At 43.9% G+C, this 25,880-nt stretch overlaps 1 protein-coding gene across 6 annotated transcripts in view; it reads left to right on the forward strand.

Annotated features, from left to right (window-relative positions):
* The first annotated feature begins 22,238 nt into the window (after positions 1–22,238).
* Positions 22,239–25,880, forward strand: part of PIGG (phosphatidylinositol glycan anchor biosynthesis class G (EMM blood group)) — an 82,308-nt gene continuing 78,666 nt past the window's right edge. For 2 of the 6 annotated variants that reach the window (XR_013777219.1, XM_079330880.1), the window contains exons 1-2: positions 22,239–22,489; positions 25,512–25,717. Coding sequence is in view for 5 of the 6 variants with exons in the window: in XM_079330880.1 (XP_079187006.1) it covers positions 22,330–22,489; positions 25,512–25,717 (366 nt within the window). In the remaining variant the exon portion in view is untranslated. The remainder of the gene's footprint in view (positions 22,490–25,511; positions 25,718–25,880) is intronic. The other 4 variants (XM_079330882.1, XM_079330881.1, XM_079330885.1 and 1 more) reach the window with 3 other exon arrangements.

A 25,880-nucleotide genomic window follows, 5' to 3' on the forward strand; every position in this document is an offset into this window, starting at 1 on the left:
AAACTCTCAGCCTACAGCTGTTAGCTGCTGTGATGTCTCTTAGCTCTTCCTTTCTTGCTGCACACCTGCTTTGTCCACATCCTAGCAGTGGCTCACCTTAGAGGCAAATAAGGTGCCAGGTTCTGTTCTAAGGATGTATGAACCGCATGACCTACGTGTTCTTTCAATGGATTGAAGTAAGGCTGTTAAACCCAGTGTACATTCTATCTCACACTGAGATGTTTTTATATACTGTGGCTAAATTTGCCTCTCGTGCCTTTACTGACTCATCATGAAACCAGGGATGAATGCAAGGATTGTTTAATTTTCATTTTATTACTAATGTGGTTTTTTGTTGTTTTTGGGGGTTTTTCTTTTTGTTTGTTTTTTGTTTTTTTTCTCAGCTATCTTCACTACAGGAGCTGCCCTCCCTTTTTCTTTCCTTGCTCACTTCTCCTCACTAGGTTTTTCTGCTGCTCCTACCTCCATGAACCTGACACCTATTAGACCTGTAAATTTCTCACTTGCTTCTCTGCATGCACTGGAGCTGCTGTTCCACACTGGCAAGGTATGAGCCTCTTCATTTATTTTCCTGTTTGTGGGATGTCATGAGGACCATGTCTCCTCTGAAGGGTTGATCTGCAAGTGTTTACCAGCTCCAGATGTATGAAAGGGTATCTAGAGGTTTCTTATAAATCTTCCTAGGAACTGATGCAAGGGGGAAAGGCAGAAGAGACATCATTCTGTGCTCTGCTTTTTCTCATATGGGCAGCTTGTTTTGGCCTGTCCTCAGCCCACCACTCCTCTGCCATGTGGGTGGCAGTCCTCGTGGTGGGTGGCAACTGCATTGCTCCCCTGAGTAGAATGCACCTGATTTCATGTGGGATTATTTATAATCAGTAATCATTTTTCTTTGTTTTGATTGCCATCTGCTGGCAGAATGATGTGTTCATCACCATTTCACTCTCTTATCACATAGGGGTTTTTTAATACTAAGCATTTTGAATGTGTTTGTGCAGTTTGTATATGCATGTTGCAAAAAAAGGGGGCTTTTGGATGTCTGAATTCACAAGCTGACAATACTGGAGGCAGAGCTCACAGCCCATAAGGACAGATGCTCCACTAAGTAGACATGTATGCTGGAGAATGAGGAAGAGGAGACATGCACAGGAACCTTGGAACTTTGAGTGGGGGTGGACACAGGCTGGAAACAGCACAGGAGAGCAAGGGGCTGGGCAGTAAACGTCCAGTTAGGTCTCGGGGCTGTGCCCTGATATGCTCAGCCTGTGGTGAGTAGGTGTGACCTCATTACAGACAGACAGATTTTGGAATGCAGCTACTCAGACACTGCAGTGGGAGGAGGAAGAACAGACTCAAAGCTTCCAGGCAGTGCAAGCTGCTCTACCCTCCTAACCCTTGCTCAGAGTAAAAGAAGCAGGGAAATGAGACCCTGAGAGCTCAGCCCAGGCTCAGGTGTGGAGAGGCTGTTGAGGTGGCTGGGTGTGACTAAAAAGTGACTGCAAAGGGCACCAGCCTGTACGGTCCAGCACTAGACCCAGGGTTAGCATCCTTAACAAGTGCTCTCACAGACAGGCCCATTTCTCACCAGTGCTCCTGTGCCCCACCATGAATGCCACAAACTTCATCTGGTCAACATCTTGAATACTCAAACTCAGCTTCTGAATCAAGTTCTGTCCTGGAATGTTTCCTCTCTGGAAAAAAAGTCCACAGCTTCAGAGGAAAATTTATGTGCATTAATTCATCCTTGAGCAGGATGGTATAAAACTCAGCCTAAATGACAGCAATTCAAAATAATTTGATACCAACAAGAACTTAAATACAAAGTTTGAGTTTACCTGGATGAATGATTGGGAACTGCATCTTTAATATGATCAAGCATCTTGTGTAAGATAAATAAAATCAGATAAGCTTCAACTTTTAATTCCTTTGCTGTCAAGTGTAAGTTGTCTGCTTGAAATGAGAAATGATAAATGCAGTTCTTCAATTTCAGTGCTATGCAAATAGTATTAGATTACTCCTGATGCTGGAAGATCAGAATCTGCTGAATTTTTCAGAGATCTTTAGCATAGGCTGGAATTCCTGTTGCTGTGATCCATGGTGGTGTTTAATACTTCGTATCCTTTTCCATAGACAGGCTGAAATGCAAATAGATTTCCCAAAGCCATTTCTCTTGGCAGTGTTTACAATTTCTGCAGAAGCATCCAAAGAAGGAGATGTTAGATAAGAGTGTACATACTCTTATCCAGAATTGTGGAATGAAGCTGCAGTTCTGCAAAGCAGTGATGTACCTTTGTATCCCTTAACAGGAAAAAAGCTGCATCAGTTTTAATGAGCCCACTGGACAAGGCACAGGAGAAGGCACACACCTACCTACTGTGCCAGCTTTGTCCTCCTGCCAGATCTGCCCCTGCATTTTCTTCCAGAGTCACTAGAGTTCAAGGTAAAGAAAACCAAGCAACTTTTCCTTACCTTTCTCTTAGAAATGGCTTGAGTCCCATGAGTTTTGCCTCTCTACGTTGCTCCTGTGGGATGCCAGTTCCAGTGCTGAGTCCATCTCTGCAGCCCTCAGCATGAGGATATGGACCTGTGGGAATGAGCTCCAAGGAAGCCACAGAGATGATCAGAGGGCTGAAGCAGCTCTTTGAAGGGCTGGGATTGTTCAGCATGGGAAGAGAAGGCTCTGAGGTGACCTCATTATGACCTTTCAGCACCTAAAGGGAGAGAAAGGGGCTTTGGGAAAGGGCATATAGTGACAGGACAAGGGGCAGGAGTTTTCTTGGAGCTCAAGAACCTGGACATGTCCTGCCTTCATTTTGGGCCCAGCATTGTTCCTGAGCTGGCTTCTCCAACATAAGGAAAGGGAAAGAGCAAAACATTTGTCCTGAATAGTGCAATGCTTTGCTTACAGCACTGGTTACTTCATCAATATCTTGCCTTATTCCTTCCTGTACATGGTTCATTGGCATTTCAAGGCATTTTCCTGGAAAATGCTTTGTGCATAATGGTTACTATTTTCCTTCTTGTTCTTGGGTATGTCTAGAGAGTTCTCTGTATGTATCAGCCTTGCACATACTGTGGTTATAATTTTTGTCTCCTGTGGATCCAGAGTGTTAAATATACCATGATTATTCAGGTTTGCTGTTTCTTTGTACAAGACACAATTTCTTAGGAAAGAAGAACAACAGAATCAGCACAAGCTTAGCAAAACCTACACTAAAGGACATCTGAGGCAACATCTGAAAAAGAAAATCCTCAAAGCCACAGGCAAGAGCAGGCACTGACCATCAGACAATTTTGCTTTTACTGCCTAGCTGGTACTAGCTGCAAGTGTCTCAGGTAAATTGCAAGTGATGCATCTTAATAAATTTTGCAGAGATGACCAAATCAAGCAAAGACAGATCTAAGGCCTGACAGCTTGAGGTCTAGTAAAGCAATGTTTTGAAACTCAAGATCTGTTCTTAGTATGGCTGAGGTACAAGGTTACAATTTCTAGGTGAGAAAAGGCAAATCCAAGGCCTCTTTGATATGAAAGCATGAAATCTCAGAAATCCTGTTTTCAGAGATATGTTTGTGGAGAGCAAACTTTAGTCTGTAAGGAATTTCCAAAAATTACAAGGAATTAAGTCCTTAAAACAACCTATGGTACTGTGGACTTTGTGATGGGACATCAATACTTCTGATGGCAGCTTCCAAAAAAGTCAGATAGATTTTAGTGCCTTTAGTACAGGCCCTACAGGCCTATGTAATTCATATTTTCTGATGTATGACTGTGTCTGAAGTAATGTTTGCCCTTGTTTTACACATGCAGTTATTGATGCTGAAGCAATTTATTTTTGGAGCAGTGAGCGTGAACAAGAAAGCAGCCCAGCACTCTGGGCAAATATGTGCTGAGGCAGAGCCTTGTTTTCAGATATGTGGCTTTTGCAGAATTATCTGCTTATCTGTTTCTGCAACTCCAGTGTCAGAGTCATCTGAAACAGTGGTGATTTATCTATTTTTCTCACTATGGCATTTTTTGAATTCTGATGATGTTTCCCTGGCATTAAGAACTGCTGCAATCGTGCGTCCACTTATCATTTTAGCTTGAGCTCAGGTTTCCACAGCAGTGACTGGCCAGTGCTGTGGGATCCCTGGCTTGGGCAGATGTGTCCCTTTGGTGACACATGGGCACCGTGCTGCCTGTGCCACCTGGGCTATGCTCCCAGGGCAGGAGTGGGTCTGCATGAGGCCACCAGCCTTCATGGAGCACAGAGAGGATTTCTGTGGCATTAGCAAGGTGCCTTCCCAGCAGAATAGTTTAGTAAGGAAATTATGCTTTGCATTTCTGCTGCTTGCTAAAGGGCAGAATAAATATTGATGTGCTAGTAAGGTCCAGCTGAGCTTTCTGAATAATCCTCTAATAAATTGTATAATAAAGAAGTGAATTCACTAGGAGATCAGCTGTTTGTACTGATCCGTAATTGATCTCTAGCAAATAACACATGCAGTTAGAATCTTCCTTGCTTTTAATATGGACATTTCAGCCCTGGGGATGTGGAGGATGAGATGGCACAAGCCATTTCCTGCCTCTCTGCTTGTAATGTCATAGTCATCAGGGCCAAGAGCATCCTGTGCTGTGGGGGCCACTGCTGGCCAGCTGAACCCCAAGGCTCTGCATGAGCATGCAGCTGCACAGAGCAGAAACTGACGTCTGGCAGAAATATCGTGCTGGTAGTGCTGCAGCTCTGCTCCTGCTGCTGCAGACAGCACCAGGAGCTGACGAGGGAGCTGGCTCTGCCTTGCTGCAGGGGAACTGTTTGCAGGAGCTTGCTCTAGGGCCAGCAGAGGCTGCTGCAGGAAGCAGGGCAGCTCTGCAGTCCTGGGTGCCTGCTGTGGTCTTGGACCTCTAACTTCAGAGCAAACCATTTGGAAGCAAGGCACACAATCGCTGGGAATCTGCACACTGCTTCCTCAGGGTCCCTGGCATAGATACACCCACCCTCATGCATCTGGACCCATGGAAGAGAGTCTTTGAATGGTTATTTCTTTGGCTGCAGGGCTGTCATATCCCAGGGTTTCTGGAAAGCTTGACGCACTGTCTGTGACATGAGCCTGAAGCACTGGATCATGAAAATGCAGGTCTAATGGTTCAGCATCAGAGAAGGGATCTGCCCTTATCCAGGGACTAGTGTCATGGTAACGAACCCTTTTGTACCATGAGACAATGAATAAAAGGAATTTGGTGCCTTCAGCCTGCCCTCTATGCTCTCCTGCTCCTGCTCTTTCTCCTGATACAGCTCATGCTTGGGCAGGAGACCAGAAGAACCTGCCTACTGTTGCTTGTCCTGTAAATCCTGTCCCAAATGTCTTGGAAAAACCTGTCCCTGCTCTTCTTCCAGCAGCTAAAAGGCAAGGGACTCAACGTTCCCCTTATGGTCCAAAGTTGCACTTCTCAAGCCTTACACATGCAACAGACCCCACTCTGTGTCACACAGCAGCACAAGGGCCCTGCTGCTCTGCCTGGCTGAGAGCATCACATCACAGCACATCATCACATCACCCTCCTGCCACAGTACAGCACCACCTGCCTCCTCCACAGGACACAGGCTCAGTCTTCTGGCCTCGGAATGCCTCGGGAATGCCCTGGGAATGCAGAGCATGCCTGGCCAGCTCCACTGCGAGGAAGGCTTCATTTAGAGCCTGTGGAATGGGATAAGCCAGACAGTACTACGTTGGTATTGGTGGACAAAAGAACTGAGAGTAAGGGCTCTGCGTAACAGCAACAACAAAAAATACATCAAGTCTGATTTTAGATGATTCATAAAATAATTAGCATTTCCCAGCGTGTCCCAATTTCAGACGAAAGCAAAAATACAACAAGATGAGCAGAAAATGATGGGTTGTGCCTTTAGAACAAGGCACTTTAATTGAGCCAGATGGGCCCAGATGTTTCCTCACACTCTGACTGAAATGATCACCTATTCAGAGGGATTTGTTGTGGGAGAAACTGTAACAAAGATGCGAGGCCAAATTTTCCACAAGCAATGATTACGTTAAGTAGACTTGAGGCAACTCTCACTGCTCTAGTGAGGGTAATTGTATATGAATATAGAAACATTTCATACTGACTAAAAGAGGTGCTTGCTGCCACTAATGCTTCAGCTTGTATTTTGATCCAAGACTTTATAATCACTCTCCTCTCTCATCCACTGGTTTTGACTCCAGGTCTCCTTTTGGTCATCTGCTCTCTGTTCCTGGTTAATGCAAGCAAATCTCTCGTCTCTGTACCTCAGCTTTCCTGATGAGTTTGATAGTAGTGGCTGTTTTTAGAGTTTCATTTGAAGTTACACCTGAGAGAAATGTCTTTTTATGGTTGCAACGTTTGACATAGTCAACCTAAGCAGAGATCTCTTAAGCATCTCACACCGTAAAAGTCTTCCTTCTTTGCTGCAGATGCATTTGAAGCTGCCAAGGGATTATGTGTTTGTGAGGAAGTGTAAAACATGTGTGTACTCATGTAGATGTGCCATCACAAGAAAATGGAAATGTAAGTCTTTAACACTAGAAGACTAGTTGGTATTAGGAAGATATTGAGGCTATTAGGTCTGGAATGGGTCTGGGGATGCTTGATTTGTCTGTCCTAAGTGCTCCCTTGCTCCCTGCACTCCATCTCGCCCTCTTGGCTGCAATCAGTCATGTGTGGTATGAGAAAGAAAGTTTGGTTTATTTTTCTGCTCAGGTTTGCTTTATTTTTTGGCTGTGGTGCTCAGGAGCACAGCTGTGAGGAAGCTGTCCTTGGACAGCCCTGACTGCACAGCTCAGTATCCTGTTCCTTGAGCCTCTGCTTTGCTGTCCTTCCCTTTCACAGCTCAATCCCCTCTCAGTAAACAGAACATACAAAAATGACACAACAGGGGGCTGGCTGGGAAAGTGAGGCAAACAGCTTCACCACTGTGAAGGTCTTCTAAAGGAAACCTCACAAGTCTGTGAGCCAATTCTCTTCTTCTGAAGGCTCTCAAGGTGAGGAAAAGGGGCCTCTCACATCTGGCCTAATCTTCAAAGTGCTCCCTGTCAGCCTCTGCACTGGAGCTGTGGCTCCTGGAGCCCCACTAGAAGGAGCTGATGAGCCCTGGGTGGCATGGGTAGGGCCTTTGCCCCTTCAGAGGGGTCCATAGGAGCTCTGTACCCCTCCTCCATGAGCTGCATCTAAGTCCAGCTCAGCTGGAAAGAAAGGCAGGGTATAACTTTTTAGTATTACACTAATTAATGTTGCAGAGGAGTGTTCCTCTCTCAGGTGCATCCAACCCAGCTCCTTCTCTGTTGGGAACTAGCTCCTGCTACAGAGTTTTTCCTTGGGCTGGCAGAGCAAAAACCTCCAACGAGAGCCAATGCTTCCTTCTCCTCCTTGCATGATGAAAGTGTTAGTCCTGGGGGTCTGGGTTTGTTTTACAGCCAAACAGGAGAGACTGCTTCCTGTGACTAACTTAGGGCACCAGGTTTCTCACCACATGCCTCAAATGCTGCTGCAGAATGGCAGAGGATCTGCACACAGTGTCTGAGATGGTGCCTGAGGCATGAGAAGCTGCTCTATTCAAACACAACCAGGCTTTTCTTTGGAAGGGATTCCCAAAAGGAGGCAGTGGAGAGCTGGACAGCATTACTAACAAACATTTCTCTGGAGACTTATTCCTCCTCAGCTTGGCTTCTTTCCTCTGAGCCCCCACTGAGCACAATTACTGCTCTGATTCTGGCTGTGGACACCTGTTTGCAGGTCTCAAATGCTCTAGACCTGTACCAGTAGCATAATAGACCCTGAGGTGAATTGTCTTATAGTTTCTATTCTTCATATAACAAAAGCCTAGAGTCATTAGTCAAATCTTAGCTGTGTTCTGGATCCTTGTATTGTGGATTAGCCACTGTGAGTCCCAGTGGGCAGAGCTCATACACATGTTCAGTTGTTTCAAGCAATGCTACAAGCACACAGCTGTTAAAAGAGTAATCTTATGCAGGTAGTAACTCCTCACCATCCCCTCACACCTGTTACTCAGTAGCTTACAAAGCCTCCCTTCTGCTGATGGGAATAAAGAGGATTTGTTTTTTACCTTACTTTTTAATGCTGGCCACGGATTAAAGTACAGAATCACAGATGAGACTGCTGTGGAACCCTTCTCATGCTGTTTGTTTTCCAGCATCAGTCTCATTACATGGTTGGGACAACGGGAAGATGCCAGCAGCTCACATCCTTGGCAGCAGCCCAGAACCTGATGTTACAATGCACTTTGGAAGTTTTTTGGCCAAACACACAAAGGAAAAGCATAATGACAGTAGTTCTATCCAACCATGATAAGTACGTTTTGGTAAAAAAATGGTTGCTTATTTCAAATACAATACCTACTTGTAAGCCTTAAAATACAATGCACAGAGCTACATTACTAAGCTTAGACCTTCCTAATATCATGCTAGATATACTTTTCTGCAGCTTAGGGAGTTATTCTACCCAAGTGATAATATACAGACCATTGTTCTATTTGCCCTTGCTTTCTACATATCATGTAACTTTTCTGCTGACAAATCTTATGGCTACTGCTTAGCTATAATTGCAATTCTGCTGTTTCTGAGGCTTGCTTTTTGCAGCTATCTCAAAACCCTCTAATTTCAGGGATTCCCACACTTTTCAGTAGGTTTCTGGGTAGGAGTTAGTTGTGCAGAAACAAAAATTACACAATTTCCTGGCCTGATCTTGCTGTAGGAGGCAGTACCCACCTCACACTCTCCCTGGGCAGCTGCAGCACAGAGCAGATCAGCAAAAAGCAGCTGGGAGAGAAGGAGAGGTGCAAAGGTTCCCTGGGCATCCTCAGGCACTGTAACTGCACAAAGTCATAAAACTGCCTTAAAGTATGCCTTGGTAGATGGCTACCTTCAGCTGTTGCTACCACTGGACCTCAGAAATTGTGGATATTAAAGTAGGAAAGAGATCTCCCAGCTAACCACCATTCCTTCCTTTAGCAGCTCTGTTACAATGCACAGAACTGCATGAACCACAGCTCCAATATGCAGAGAGCTTTTTTGCATGCACCCTGGGATGTGGGATCACCAATCCCTCCGTTCTGGCAACCAAAATGCAACCTTACTGATGATCTGGACAACCTCTCCTTTGTGACTGCACCATAAGCTTTCCTTGGTTTTGTTTATTTTCCCTTGGAAATAGAGGGCAGTGGGAAGATGAGATAAAGACACCCTGCAAGGCTGTGAGACACAGTGGCTCCTCAGCAGATTCACAGAAACTCTCCCAGGAGTGCAAAAGCTCAGATCTGGTTTATGTTGGTGTTTGAGCACTCAGCATATGAGATATTGCAAGAGTCACTGAATCCTAATCAAAGAAGCATTCAAAAAGAGAGAAGCTGCTTGACAATGAATCTGGACACCAGGGGTTCAGGCATTTTGAACCCTGGCATTCAGCAGCTGTTACCTGGAGGGACTCCTCTAGGGGATCTGATATTTCAGAGAACTCCTTTCAAAGCAAAGCTCAGTTGTTAAACCAGGCACAGGGGAGTCTGAATATTTATTCAGCCTTAGCTCTGCCCCTTTGAGCAGCTCACTATTGTGAACACCCACCTGCTGTCAAACTAGCAGGACTGCAGCTTGAACAGGGAGTTGCATTCAAAGAAATCCTAGGAAGCAGCTTTTCCAGTGCTGAAAACACTGCACTCTGCTTCCTGGAAGCACAGAAGTAGGTAAGAATGCATGTGGGCACTCCAGTTTCTTCCACATATATGAACATCCCATCATTGCTGGTAAAGGAATCAGGTTGCCTCACTGTGTTATACACAGGTTCTGGGGTTTTTGTTTGTTTTGTGGGCTGGGAAAGTGACCTGCCTGTGTACTGTCATGGGGTGCCTGTGTACCTGCTGTGATTTATGGGGGGGGGTCTGCATGTTCCCTTTCAAGGGGCTTTGCAGGAGCCAGGGAAAGTGAGAGGCTCTGCACTGTCTGGCCTGGAGCTGAGGAAACTCCTCTGGTAGCAGCATATGTGCCCCCTCCTCTCCCACGGTCCCACCATCACAGGGACTTTCCAGTGTCAGGAAGAAAAGAGAGCACCTCTACCAGAAAGACATTTCTGAGGGTTCCCCCCCAATTTGGGTCAATGCTGCCTCCTTCATCTTTCAAACAACTACTGTAAGGATGTGACTTATGTGTGTGTGCCACCTGAAACAAGTCAAATGCCCTCCAAAACATCAGAGAAACTTCTGCCACCCTGAATTATCTGTGCAACCAACGCTCAACAGGTCCTGATTTAACAACAGCATCCTGTCTTCCTCCTTTTTTCCAGGTAGTGTCAGGTCTAAGAGTTAGTAGATTTGGAAGTTCTTCTGTTTCAACAATATGATAATCATTCTCTCTCTGCCCTACTTCTAGGCTTTCTGGCATTCAGAAAGGTCAATAGTTTAAATCCTAAAGGAGCTGAATATATATTTCTTTTGTATCTGAAGAACTCAATAAAACAGAGGGCGATTTTTTTGTACACGGTTTTGGAGACAATCTAAAACTTTCTTGTTAGTCTAGTTCCCCTGGTATACCTGCAAAGAAATTCTACCAGCAAAAAAGCATCTTTTGCCACCTGGTGTACAGCATCTGTTTTGTCCATGGTAAGGCACTCTTTAAACAACACTCCTTAGTGAAAACAGAGGATGTAGCATCACTGTAATGGAGGGGTGTCACACTGTCCAGAGGGCTGGTGCAAGAAGGAGGAGCAGTAGAGAGTGCAAGAGGGCTCAAGCATGGGCTTGGGAGTCCCTGAGAGCCCAGCTGTGCCTTAGAGAGAAGGCTGAGAGAAACATCCCAAGGACCTATGGGGCCTCTGGCTGAGATTGAAGGGAGTCACTGAGTGTTGGTATGACATGTGCCATGGAACTACCTACCCTGTCTGGAAATTGCTGCAGGCTGCAGGGAATTCCTTTACTATGCCTTAGTTTCTGTTCATCTAATTGTAAGCTTTCTCAAGACCAGGTTGTTCAGTGCCTGTTCTGACACAAACCTGTCCCCAGGAAGGTTCATGGTATCTTCATGCACCCCAGAGAGTGTAGCCACCTCAGAGAGATGATTAAAACATCACTAGTGTTTGTTCAGACTGAGCAGGAAGGTGGAGAAGTGGGGGTCACTCCACCCTAGTGCTTGGATGACTTGTTCTGCTTCCCTTGCATAGTTAGGAGAGAATTGGGTGCCTACTGTCCTCACTCCAGTCTCAGCAGGCTCAGAATGACATGGTGATGACCCTAAATGTCAGGCAGTTTAATGAGGATGCAGATCATGTGCTGTTGTTTTAGCAGATTTCCCAGGCACTGGTCTCTGGATAAGAATTCAATTCCAGGGGTTCGCTCAAGAGAAGGCAGACTTTGCAAAGAAACTAAAATTCAAAATTATGTGTTAAAAATGAACTGTGTATTGCAGCAGGTGAATTCAAATGAATGCATTATAAATAATAAATAGAATAAATAGCATGCAATTTAAATCCTATAAATACAACAGAAGGGAATACTTTTGTACTGAACATTTTGAAATCTTGAAAATGTTAAAATACCACAGATGGGTACAAACACTGCAGAGACTTCTGATGCAGCCCAATTATTTTCACTTTGGTTTTACAAGTGCTAGCCTGACTTGTAGGCAGTTTGAGGGTAAAAGTGAAAAAAAAAAAGTCTATGTTACTTCCACAGCTTCTTACTGAAACCCACATTCTCTCGTTCTTCTTCCCTATTTGATCCAGCTTAAACTGAAGGTCTTAACATAATATTCATAATCTTTCAGAGAAATCTAAGGCTCTGAAAGAAATGCAAAAATGTATTGCCTTTGCTACTTTCCTACTTCCCTTTTTATATATGCATCTTGGGATTACAAGCAGCTGCTCTCCGTTTTTGTTTGCACAACACCCAAATCAGCAGATTCTGTTCATCTCTGGGTTTTCTATATTCTGCTGAAAAGCCTGCATTTTCTAGGCAGCCATCAAGCTTGCATTTCTGCAGGAGCCCAGACTGAATCTGCCTGCCTAAAGGCAGCACCAGGTGCTTTGTTCTTGCACCCTCCTTTCCCTCATTCTGAAACCACTTCTGAAGAGACACAGCTGTCCTTACAAGGGATCTCTGCTTCCATTTGCATCATCTGCACCAGCCTGGAAGGCTGCATATTCCCACTGCTTGTACAAACAGCTATGTGGCAGTGCTTGCTGTATCCCATGGGAGGGGGGCTGGAGCTAGATGATCTTTCTTGTCTCTTTCAACCCAAACCATTCTGATTAAATGATTCTGTGATTTTACTGCAGTCCTTAAGCAAAGTCTCAGGCAGTCATTTGAAAAGAACTGCTTCAAACGTGGGATCAGTGTGCCCTGGAGGTTTTGTGAAATAAATTTCTGTTGTATAACAGAAACGCATAGTAAAACAAGAAGGTCTGAAAGCATTTCTCCATTGGTGCTACATCATATTGTGCTTTCCTTGATTTCCATAAAGAGTCCTGTTTCCTACAAGCTTCAAATTGAGAAATTCTTTGTATCAAGAATGTCTAAGAAGGCTGCTGCTTGACCACAGCTCTTGAATTTAGATATGTGTTGGTGTTCCTTTCCTGGAGCAGTCCTGACTGTTAATAGAGCACAGTGTGCCACTCAGTGCCTGACCCCAAGACTGACCCTGTGCAAGTAATCATAACTTCCCACTGAATAAAGTTCTACTTATTCTGAGTGAAAAAGCAGGTCCTTCATTAACTTTGCTGTCTTTTGCTCATACTATTCTTATGAGAGAAGTCCCCAGATGGCACTGTTTGGCCATTTAATGTGATTTTTTCTTGTCTGCTTTTTTCTTTTTTCTTTTTATTTGTTTTAATTTAATATGCAATGCCGTCTTTGAAGAAATGCTACAGATTCTCTCTCTACAGAAGGGACTGCTTCCTAGGAGCCATGGCTTGATGATGGAATTATTTATTTCTTCTTGTTTTCAGAGTCTCCCCCATGAAAACACTTCATTCTTTTTGAATGTCAGTGTTCCAGAATTCTGTGCTCTCCAGGAGCCCCTGGCTCCCACAATAGATCTCCTCTCTTGCTATAGAATGTTCTTCAAGTATTGCAGGCAGCAAGGAGCTGTCAGCAAGGCCCTGCTGTATTTGGCTATGTGGCATATCCTGAAGCATCATACTCACAGCCTGCCATCCTTCTTTGCAGCTCCAGATTCTCATACTTATACTGTCAGGGGTGTTTACATTTCTTTCCTTTTTTTTTTTTTTTAATGTCTTTTTTTATGGCTGCATCCATTGTTAAGTCACACTTCAACTACTTATAAGAAAACCAAGGTGACTTTGAGAAATTTTTCTCCAGAGTTTTAAGCTAATAACGGTCTTCTAAACTATTATTAACTATTATGATGGCTACTGCTATGGTTTGAGAAAAAGCCAAATAATTTTTCTTGTGGCACTCAGTACCATCAGGAAGGGGAACTAGAACCAGATAAAAACAGGATAAGACAATGGACAGAAATACCTGGGGAAGGATGTCATCCATAGTGGCAATGAAACCTGTTCTTGAGTGGAAATAATTAAATCTAGTAAGGGAAATGATGAGCTTCAGATGCAAAGAATGTATCTATTCAATAAAGTCATGTTAACACAATAAAATAAGGGAGCCAAATTTATAGGTACTCAGTTTGGGATTCTGAGGAATAGTGCTGACTACAATAGCCCATTCAGAGACAGGACTGATCTGTCCTGTCCTGTCAATAGTAACCTGTTTCCATTTTTATTAGTGATTTTTGGCACAAGAATTAGAACTGGATTTTTTAAGGTAAGAGCAATGATAACAACATGAACTTAAGTAACTCAAACTGATAAAATGATCTTGAGAACCAGCAGCTAGAATCTTTGTGTTCAGCTGGAAATACCTCAGAGGTCGTTCAAGAGAAACAAAATGCACGACAGCATGCTAGTTATGATCAGAGAACAGCTGGGGCACAGCTGGGAGAAGCTCTTCAGATATATCATGGCCACTGCCAGCAGAGAGGAAAGAGACTCTCAGGGTCACTTGGGCCCTGCTGAAACCTTCTTCAAACACTGTGGACAGCACTGGTCACTTGCAATATTGAAATGAGACTCATGTGACAAACTATAACCTTGGTGGGTGCAACACAGCCGAAAGGGGCCAAAGTCTGGGGACAGTGCTCTCTACAAAGTGCGAAGGGGGATGAAAAAACTGCTGGGAGTGAGAGGAGCTAAGGTGGATGACATGAAGCTCTGGCATGTGAACAAGGAATCTCCAATATGCTGAGGGCAGAAATTCACAGCTTCCTAGCAATTGTAATTAATCTTCCTGGGACAACCTAAGAAGCCCAAATAACATCAAGATGGGGTGTGACAGGTTTGTGGAAGTCAGCATGTAAGATGATAGGAAAATGATGAAGTTTGGCACCTTCATTTACTTTCCTGTGCCATATTATTTGAAAAAAAGAGATGCAATTTTTCATAGTTCATTCTTCCTTGGAGAGTTTTTGGGACTGAACTTAATAACTATCACAAGTAAAGTAATACAAAAAGATCCCTCCAAAAACAAACCAGAGAGAGAAAAAACCAACGAAAAAGATCTTGACCTGTACCTATTACATGGTGTGGTTCTGGTGTTCTGCCAGTGTTTATAACTAAACTCACAGTAGAATCTGCTGCAGTTTAAAATGGAGTGTGTAAGGAAGACTCCTACTTCAATAAAAGAGGATACTCAGACAGCTGTCCTAATAATACAAGGAATGGAAAACCTTTCTTACTAAGGGCTGAATAGAAATCTCATCTTCTTGACAGTTTTTGATTCTTGGTTACAGTAATTCTTGTGCTCATTGAAAACTTTCAAAACTCATTAAAATGAACACAAAACTACTTTTTTTTTTTTTTCTTTTCCTACTGTCAGGAGCACTGGTGGTTTTTCAACATATTCCAAAAGCTCAGACAATTCCAGTGTTGCTGAGACCCAAGTCTTATTCTCCATCCACATTTTGAGAACAGAGGCACTGAAAACAGCCTAAGTAAGGGAGAAATCCTGCTTAAGCTTTGTTTCATTTGATGGATATGCCAGAAGCTGTTTTGGAAATGAAAAAAAAACAAACAAAAAACTTTCAGTTTACTAGTGCAAGTAAGGTTAACAACTTGCAATCACTTGTAAGGAGTTCTCAACTTATTTCTTCTAGAAATATGTTTTACAGGCTTATAATGTCTCTGTGTGTCACTGGCAGTCCATCTTAACATTTTAATCCCCTTATCAACTACAAAGAAACATGCAGAGAGGCAGCAATGTTGCATGAACTGAGGAGGCAGATGGCTGAGTAAGGTAGAGAGGATCTATGAAAGGCTGGATGCCATATTGAGCCCCTCAAGATTTCAGCCTCTCAAGATCTGAATCAAACTTCACAATTTTTTTTGTTGTCATCAATGAGCAGATGTCGCTAGACAGTTATGATTAAACAACTGCACTGTGAACATTATATGCTTGGCTAGTGTTTGTTTCAAGGAAAAGGGAAGACAATCCCAAGATGAATGGGCTGTCTGGATGAGAGCCACCAGGAGTAAGGTCAGGACTGAGCTGGAGGAAATTCCAGCAGTGGTCCACCAACCCAGTGACCACTGACTCCAAACAGACCCAGAGTCAGACAGAGAGAAGAACTGCACCTGCAGACTAATTAACGCAGCAAATAAGGGGTTGAGTACTAATTAATGAAAGTCACGTGATCTGTCAAGTCAAACAATGGAAGCTGCTGCTTTGTTTGTTAAAATGCACAAATCGTGCAAAGTTTTGATGACTGGGGAGCCAGCCTTCTGCCAGCTACCACCCTGCTCCCTCCTTGCACAAACCAGAATAAGAGGTAGAAATACCTCACCTGGCTGTGTGAGTTGGCACTGTGCAACAGGGAAGCAGCCTGCAGCTGGACAAGAGAAGCACTAAAGCAAACTTCTGCCTTATTAGACCTTAGGAACCCATGAGACGTCATAATTTGCTCAATTACTAGGCGGGGGAAGCAAGAGGTCCAGGGCAGGCAACACCTGACAGCTTTCCTCCAAGGGAAACACACCACTCTGCCATTGCAGAAGCAATGGGAAAACCATAAAATCAATAGTTGATTCAGGGCATGGAGGGAAGAGGGTCCAAGTGAGATGACTCTGGCCCTTGAAGAGCAGGCAGATTTTCCCACTGGGGAGGAAATGGGCACATCTGCGTGGCAGGCTATTACTCTGTGACAAAACTAGCAGAGCAAGAAATTCTAGGTACACAGCACTGGAAGAAATTTATCCTGAAACTATAAACACTTGAAAACCTTTTTCAGAATTTACTGATGCTAGAGCTTGATGATGCTGATTAATTACCCTAGGTGACTAAAGACAGCTAAGTTGCTGTTTCTTCCCTCCTCACAAATACTTTTGCTTTGGATAATTTACCAGCTGACAGTTTCTTGTTTCCCTGACCTCCCTGCAGCCACCAACACGTCCTATTAAGGCCCCTTGTATAGTTTCAGCTTCTCCCTCAGCGATGACTTGGCTATTCAATGTGAAATTTGACAAAGTGCACACTTCAGTTAGCAAGCACACCAACAGCCTGTGCTCTCCCCATCTGCCAGCCTTCCTCACTCTCTGCTTCCTCAGCTCACACACTTGAAGAGCATCTGAGCATTAAGATGAGCAGGCTTATGATGCTGGCTTGGTACAGCATGGCAATTCCCTGCAGTGAAAACCAACACATAAAGACCTCTCTCCTGGAAACAAGCCATAGCAGTAAGAGGTGTCAGAGAAGAAGCTGGTTTCTGAAACAAGAAGTTCTTACATTATGCATTGGTATTTTTTAGCACAATGTAGTGCTTAGCTAGTAAAAAATATCTAGGCCTAAAGCACATAAAGGCAGTGTCATTGAACATCTGGCACCTGCAGGTGAATCACTTGAAAAAGAATGCTTCAGCTTAGAGAAGGCAAGCTTAGTAAGGAAAGAAGTCCATGAAGATAAAAAAATGCCTTAGTAGAATATTCTAGGAAGATTATTCTAGTAAAGTCATATGTCATGGAAGAATGTGGCCACATTTCCTACTTCATCATTGCAATTGTTTGTCACCATTGCTCATAGGCACACAGAAAGGGAGGATTTCTGCAGCATGAGAAATTCTCAGTAGGACAAAGAGCATGTGACTAAAGAAAGTCCTGTAGCACTAGGAGGATCAGGCAAGCAAGGAGGACTGGAGGGAGTTGAAGTCATCACCTGCATGCTGAGTATAATGTACTAATGTCATGGAGGAGCCATAGCTAAGCAGGAAAAGTGACAGTCCAGTTTCTTACAGTTGCAGGATTCCCTTGTAACCAGGATGCAAATATATGGTTGTTTTGTACATGTTTCTGGATGGGATGCTTTGGCACCTGATAAGGAGTCAGCTTACACAACAGGCAGTTTCCTTGGTAGGAGCATTGACAATGTCTGTTTGCTGTTTCCAGTCCTCATTAAATCTGGAAAAATGCAATATCACTGGGTTCCCTGTTCATTACGTCTCTAAAAACAGCTAAAGCTGTCAGGAAGAGCAGGAGAGAGACTGTCAAACATAAAGCACGACTGAAAAAGCTTTTACTTTAGGAAGAAACAACAGATTAGGAAAGAAAATGGAATTAAAGCAAGATAAGTGAGCAAAATTGCAGGGAGGAGAGATTATGGCTACTTTTCATGCACCATGGAAAGATGTTGCTTCAGTTGAGCCCTGATCTGGCTCCTTCTCTCAGTGCCTGCTCTGAAGGCTAGATGACTGACTCTAACTTGTGGAGTCTGTTGACATTTGGGGGCAGTTTCAGACACTTATACTACCAGAATCAGTCCATCTACTAAGTGGTTTTGGAAATGTTCCTTGAGGTTTTACTCCTTTTCATTCCCATTTTAACCAGTTAATTTAGACTGAATGAAAAATTTACCCTGGGTCAGCATCCTGCGATCTGTTCTAATCAGCAGCACACATGGGGTTCATGAGCAGTGACCCCAGCTAACAGCTGCAGCCGGAGAGAGCCTGCCTGGGTGAGTGCACAAATGCAGCTCCAAAGCCAGGGCTTTCTTAAGCAGGAATGACTAGTTACATCTCTGTACAATCCTGTGTAGAGAAAGAGGGATGCAGATATTGCTACTAAGCCATGTAAGCTTTGAGTGCAAGACTCTGGGGGAAACTAACAAGCAGCGTCTTTCTTCAATTAGTTCCTGCTCTGCAGCTTTGCTTCCCCTTCAAAAGCAAGTAATCTCATACTGCGGCAAGCAACAAATCTGCAGTCTACAGAAACAAACCAGGCTCTGCCTCCCTACAGCTCACCAGCTCAGGGGTTATCAGGGGTTATCTTCTTCAGGGATCCCTGGTTGCCTCAATCTCAAATCCCATAAGCTCTGCAAGCAGGGTTTCCAAAATAGCTAAATCTGAAGCTAGACTTCTGTGCATGCGTGCACACGTGCATGTGCGCACAAAGACAATCAATTACTTGATGTGAGTTAAGCTACTGAAACAATTTTTAAATTTTTTTCTATGTGAAGAAATTCCTGTACAGTCTCAGATTTCAGCAGCTGGGTTTACAATGCAGTGCTTCTGCTTTGTCTTTTGCCTCAGCAACTACAAATCTCTGGAGGCTTTGCAGTGCACCAGAATGGAGGAAGGAGAGTCACACTTCAGCAGACAGTCTTTTATAACCTTTTCTGATGTTTTACTGTGGCTTAAATACAGCAGAGACCTGACATACATTCAAATTGCCATGTACTAAAGAATGGAGAAACGATAGGAGAGAAAAAATTACTATGTGCCCTTCTGAATTTCTAAGTACATCACAGTGCTTTCGGAGTGTAGATCACCTTGGGAAGTCTTGTTTTTTTATTACAGTTTCACTTAATTTTGAATTAACTCTTTCTCACATCCCTTATATGCAAAAATGATTTCTTTTACTTATACATGTCAATTTTGCCACTGTCCATATTCCTGTCCACTTGTGTGTTTTCCAATAGAATATTAAATGTGTTAGGGACAAGTTTAAGAGACTGATTACAGATTACTGACTACAGAAAAGAGATGCTTATTTAAACCATTGGCATGACGTGTACACATATCTGACATTGTCAGTGTCAGAAGAAATGTGCAGGTTTCACATAAATTCACATATAATGAGACATGAAATCCTGTTAAATTAGGCCCAGAGAGGAAGAATGACTGAAGCAGTTTTAAAAGCAAGGTTGAGAGCCGCAGATACTCAGAACTTATTGACAACAGGTAAAGAGGACTGAGAGCAAAACTACAAGGGAATTAGTCAAAGTAACACGAAGTAAGAGAATGGAAAAGTTGAAAAAAACTCTGAGAAAACTGATTCCATATTGTCTGTATTTGCAAGTAGAGGAGAAGGGCAGATAGGGCCTGTTTTTCTGGTGAAAAAGTGAAAGAATCAGGGGATGCAGACATGCTGAGTGCTGACTAATGGGCAGTGTTTCATTAAGTGCTGGCAGAGGACGCAGTGACTGTTGGAAGGGGGTGTGGTCCTTCCTCGTGGGACACACCAAATTTTCATCTTACCTACTTTTTACTAGTTGCCTCTGTAAAGAAAAGCCGGAGGGATGCCAGAGAGATTAACAATACCACCTGGGCACTTTAAATGTTGGTTGAAAAGACACTTACCAAAATATGTTCCTACTGGTTTAGCAGAACCAGCGGTACATATGCTTGTTGAAGGCTGGTTGGCTTTTGGTCTGCTGATTTCTCAGCAGATTTGGGAAAATGATTCTAGAAAAGGCTTTGCACAGAGCACTGAATCCCTTCTTTATGCTCAACACACAGAAACGTAAGTTTGCTTGAGTGGCTCTTCACAATAGCAGCAGTAGCAACGTGCTCTCCTGTAGGGAAAGATGCAAATTCATCTCCCACAGGGATGAGTTGTACTGTGCTCTAAAATGCTTGCTGCATCTGATAAAAAAAACCTTCAGAATCAAATGAACTGCAGTACATTGCACCTTTCCTGAAACTGACATGAACCTTTAACCTTCCAGAGGCAATTTAAGTCAGTCTGTACTCCTTGACATAAATTGGTGCCTGCAACACTGATTGTGTGCTCACAAACTGGGAAGCATACAAGCACTTCCTCTGAATGCTCATGAAATCACCAGCTCTCAGGGCATCAATGTGTTATGCACAACAGAGGAGGTTATACCCAAGAGCTTGTAGAACAGTCACAGCAGTGCACAGCAGTGATTGTCAATATATTATGTTGTAACATGCTTGTCGACTCACAGACAGTCAGACTTAAAGTCTTGTACAACGCTCAGGATTCTCCCTGACTCCTGTAGTTAAGTGCCACAGTAATGGACTTGAAAACATGTTGCTGCAAGAACTTGCCAAATGGTGATGGTACTCAGTAAATACCCAGTGATAGGTCCCAGGGAGTGTGAATCACATGCTAGATACTGCTTTTATATATGTGGAGAAATCTTTTTTCCCAAGTGCAGAAATTCTGATCTTACATGGGAATTCAAAGGTTTGAATAATGGGAGAAAGATGCAATTTGGGGAATTTCCACTTACTGAAAGGCAAAGTAAACTTCACACTTGAAATAAAAATAAAACAGATATTTCTTAGATGCTGTTTTGTGATGCATAAACATTGCCTATATTAGGTTGCTTCGTATTTGTTAGGCAACTTTTCCTAGTTTCTGGTTGGAGAGTCTCACTAGTTCAAGCTTTAAAGGAAAGGAAACACGCCCATAGAAAGCAACAAATACAGCTTTTCTTGGACATATAAATAATGTAGCTTCAAGGCACATTACCTAAAGCCATTTTAAAGTTTGAATACAATGGCCTAAGGTTGCCTTTTGCCATTTCCTACTGATTAAAGCAACATTCCCTGCATGTTTCTTCTGAATTTCAGAAGAAATTTTGAATTTTTGCAGTGCTCAGAATCAGCTGAAGGTAATTACTGAATACTAACTTTCATGGACCTTCAGATTCATGCTCCTGCAAAGAAACAATTGAATGGTGTCTGCAAAAATGCAATTCCTTTTAAAAATAATGTTTTTAGATAATTTTAAGAAATGAAAACGTTAACAGTATTCTCAGTAGAAGCCTGAAGTGGTAAAAGTGGAGAGAAAAACCACTTAGGTAACCTAAGTAGCTAACCTAAAGGCAGCATAGTGTTCAGGGATGCTCAGACGTAAAGAGCATGAATCCACAGGGCTCAGGCTCCTTGATTTTACTCTCTGCATTTGGAGACTCCAGGAAAGGCCAAATACAAAGCTTTTATTCTGAGCCGCTCACACATGCTTTTCACATCACAGCAACTTTGCCTCACGGCAGCTGTTACAAAGCCCAGAATTAATTAATTAATTAACAGAATTAACAGTGAAACTGGCAGCAAAACCAGAAGTTGACCAACCGCAGCAGGAAAACATTTTTCTAAGCACAGCACTTGGCCTGTGCTTACACAGAACAGACCGCGGTTTGCGCGGAGGGAAAAGAGCCAGCGGGCAAGGCGCAGGGCTGCGGCAGCGACACACGGGAGCACGCAGCCGTGGGCGGGGGCTGCAGGCTATCTTCTTATTTGAGTATACATAGTGAAACCAGTACAAACTCTTCTTCACTTTGCAGAGTGTCTTCGGTTTCCTTTCTCAGAAAATCTAAGTTTTAAAACTTACTTCTCATTTCTCTGCCGTGATCTGCCTGTTTGCGTGGGGCAAGATTCTGCCTGACAAACACCTGCAACAGCCGCTGTCCAGGACTCCTTCCTCACCTGCCAAGCACTTTTTCCCCATCAAACCTCCTTTCCCTCCGGGCCGCGGGGTGGGATGAGGGGCTGGAACACGGGCCCCTGGGGGTACGATGTGGAGCTGGGTCCCAGGTGTGGGACGCGGGACCGGGATGCGGAAGTGGCAAGCGGGGGCTGGGATGCAGGCACGGGATGTGCAATGGGACGTGGGCCCGGGGAGGCGGGATGCGGAGGTGGGGGCTGGGGGTGGGTCCGGGTGGAGGGATCGGAAGCGGGTCCGGCAGAAGAGATGCGGAGACCGGAGGCGAGTCCGGAGGCGGGGTGCGGGGGCCGGAGGCGGTCAGGAGGAGCGATGTGAGGGTGGGACGCGGGGCTGTACTTCCGGTTCGGTGTCGCCGTTACGCGCTCGCGGAGGGGCTGCGGAGCCTCTGGCCAATAGCGAGGCTCGGCGGAAGCGCGCGGTGGCCGCTGGTTGGCGGGCGGCGGGCCGGAGGCGGGACCAGGCGGGAGGGGCGGGTCGCCGCAGGTGCCGCCCCTCGGAGCCGGCGCAGCGCTGGCCGTGCCGGTCGGTGCCGCCGTCGCTGGTGCCGAGCCAGGATGCGACTGCGCTCGGGGGTGTTCGCCTCCTCCTGCCTCCTCGTGCAGGCCTTGGGAGTCGCGCTGTTCCTCCGCGGCTTCTTCCCGGTGCCCGTCAGGTCCGTGCCCCGCAGAGAGGCCCGCGCGGACCCTCCCGCCGAGCCGGCCGCGCCCGGCACAGGTAAGGCGAGCAGCTGCCGGGCGCGCCCTGTCTCTCGGTGTCGCGGAACGTCTTTCTGTAGCGCCCTCGTGTTTCCTGAGCGGTTTCCGGAGCAGTTTAGAACTCACCTTGTTTTCACGTAGTTATGGATCGTAGGCAGGAGTGTCTGCTCGCAGTTTGAAGGGTGGGTTTTTCTGTTTCCCTGAGTCTGTTGGAGCCTTGATACCCGGTCCTGTTCAATGGCAAGTTGTTAAATGATGCCGCCTTAGCTAAATCTCTGCACGCGTTTCCTTGTGATCATTCGCTGGCTGTGTTGTGGCGAGATTCATTATTTCTGTGATGTTTCTGTGGTATAGGGGTGTCTTAATGCCACCCTAGTGAGACTTCTAACTCCTCAGTAGTGGCAAAGCAGCTGTGGTAATGCGGGTTGCAATACACACCGTATTGCTGTCCATCACCGTTTGTGTGAAATCACTGTCTTTACAAGTCTTGCTCTGTTCCAGAGCTGAATTTGTGAACCCAAACTTTTCAAGAATCTCTTTTAGGAGTCAGTAGAAGATGTGCTAATAATGTAGTCTTATATGTTCAGTCACAATTCACTTGGCAGCTGGATCGAGTGGTATTTTGCTCATAGAAAGCTCTTGATCGGGACACCTACTTATGTTTAACTTTGTGGAGCAGGACTGTAGCTGCCAAACTAGGTCTTTAGCTGCGTGATATTTGCTGTTAATTCTTCTGAAGTGTGTGATGTTATGCCTGTGGGGACAGGCTTACTTAAATTGTGAGACACAGTGGAGAGAACAGAAAGTTGTGTGATTTAGAGTGTGATGTGCTGGTATTGGTTAATCAGGAACACTGAAAGAATTTAATCTGATAACAGACTGAGTGGTTTCTGCTGAAAAGCAGGTTACTGCCACAGATATTTGATAGGTTGCTGTGAGTGAAATATTGCATTCACATGGGATTATTAGTAGGAGACTAATGTAGAAAGAGATCATGGGAAGGAGATGTTGGACAATTTGGTTCTGAAAGGACTGTTTTGTGTTGAAGAGTGGAAGTGTGTGCCACGGGGCTCTACAAGCAGTTTAAATTTAGGCATGTCACAAGCAAGCCTAGGTGTAGTAGGCAAAAATGAAGGCATAGAAGAACACTTACTTATTGTAGTTCTTGGTTACAGTATGTGTGCACAGGGGTGCCTGGATGGTAAGGTCTAACGGCAGGGTATTGTCTACTAAACTGTGATGCAGAAAGGTTACAATCTACTTTAGACCTATTCCAAAAATAATCTTTCTCCAGTGCTTCTGTAACTCCTGAATGTTTCACTTTGTGAGTCCTGACTGCCACTGAGTGCATGCTGTCTTGCATGCTGTGAGAGAGCTGTGATACTGAATTCTTGCAGCACATTATCGTAATAAATTCCTGGTAAAGAACCTGTTGTTTTCTTCACAGAAGTTCAGGTTCATTTAAAGTAACTGTTTTCTAAGTAACCCTGGCAGGGATAAATAAGCATGCTGCATGGCAAGATTTGGACAATGTGTTGCTATAGCTCTCTTACAGTAAATATTTTCACATGCCTTGTAAATGACTCCAAATTAATTTGAACTTCTCAGCAGTTTGACTTTGTGATAAATCAAACGGCAGGAGGAAGTTAGGAATAGGGTATATGTGTTTGTGATCTGAGTATTTTTGGTGTCCAGCAAGCTTTCTTTGGCTAAGCAAGTGGATGGGGGAAAGATATAACTGAGAGGACATTCACTGGTACCTTCTTGGTTTTCATGGAGAGCCAAAGCATGCCTGCTAAGTTAAGATAATTCAAGTCCTGGAAAAACAAAATTATCAGTTTAATTAAGATTGCTTGCAGTTAGCATTTTGTTGTTGTTGTTGAGATTTCCTTCTTATCCCTGCTGTGCCCTCCTCCTCCATTTCCTGATCTGGGAAAATCACCAGCAACTAGTCGGTCAATGTCAGTTTGTTGATCTTATCTATGTACCCCAAAATACAGTTTATGAAGTTGTTTTTGATGTTGTTGTGTTAGACACACCATTATCTGCAAAATTTCCAAATTGTCAACCACTTAAACAGATAAAAACCTTTAAAGGACTCTAAACAACTGTAAAACCCCTAACTTCATATAAAGCTGTGCACTCGATTCAGTGTGATGGTGTCTGGGTAGAGGCCTGTTGGGTAGGATACATTCTGTTTCCATTTTGCCCTTCTGTGTTTTTTCGTGATAGAGAAATGAAACCTGTAGAGGCTGGGGCAAAAATGCTGCTGTAAGGGCTGAATGTCACCGTGTGGACCAAATTCAGTGAAGATGAGGAGTTGCTGTGGCCAGAATTAAGTCCATGCAAGAGAAAGAGGTGGGCTTGAAGGCATGGCATTGCCTACTGTTTGATGCACAGCAGCATTTTTCTGTACCCACCTATATACCTCATTCAGGGAATTCTGGAGTTGGATTTTGACCTTGCAACTGTCATCACTGAACTAGCATATCATAGTCTTCTACCTTGAAGGGAATGAATGTGCACAAATCTATTTCATACAGGTTTCAGTGAAATTGTCTCTTTATTTGTAATCTTATGGTGAGATTTCGTGAAGAGTCATTGTTTATATTGTGATGTGCAAAATTGGGTGTTAGCACAGGTGAATGCAATGTCTTTTTTCTAACAGAAGTTGTCTGTGGGACACAATTAGTTCAACTTTACTGGAGAAAAAAGAGAGAAAGTAGCAGCTATTTGAACACTCTCTTACAAAGCTTTTTCTTAGTTTTTCCAATTTCATGTCACACATTCCATTCACATCTTGTTTTACTTCCTAGAAGTGGTGTTAGAGTTGTTGTATTATTCCTATGCTGAATGGCTTGAAAACTCATCTTCCTCAGATTACTTCTCAGGTTTGCTGTTGCAGCATCTCATTTCTGGGTGTAGAATTAATAAAGAATTGAAAAACACTCATTTATGTTATTAAGTTGTCTATTAACTTCTGTCTAGTCTTCGGTAAAATTTGTTGATGACTTTTATGTACTCTGGTTTTTTTTGCTTAGGAATGGTTTCTAACTGGACTAAGATTCCTCCACCGCTTTTCAAAAAAGTTGTCATTGTGCTGATAGATGCTCTAAGAGATGACTTTGTGTTTGGATCCAAAGGTAAACAGTTCATGCCATATACTACTCAAGTTGTTGAAAAAGGGACTTCCTACAGTTTCATTGCTGAAGCCAAGCCACCCACCGTGACTATGCCTCGAATTAAGGTAAGTGGGATTTTTTTTCTGTTGTTTCATTGGAAAAGCTTTTGAAGTATGAATTGTTTCATATGGTTGGAGTTGGCATAAGGGATGTGTTTGTAGTGTTTGTGCAGTCTATGGCTGAATGTTTCTTTGCTGTAGTAGTACATATGATAGAGTCCTGATTTGC

The sequence above is a fragment of the Erithacus rubecula genome, assembly GCF_903797595.1.
Source record: "Erithacus rubecula genome assembly, contig: SUPER_Z_unloc_1, whole genome shotgun sequence".
Lineage (NCBI taxonomy): Eukaryota > Metazoa > Chordata > Aves > Passeriformes > Muscicapidae > Erithacus > Erithacus rubecula.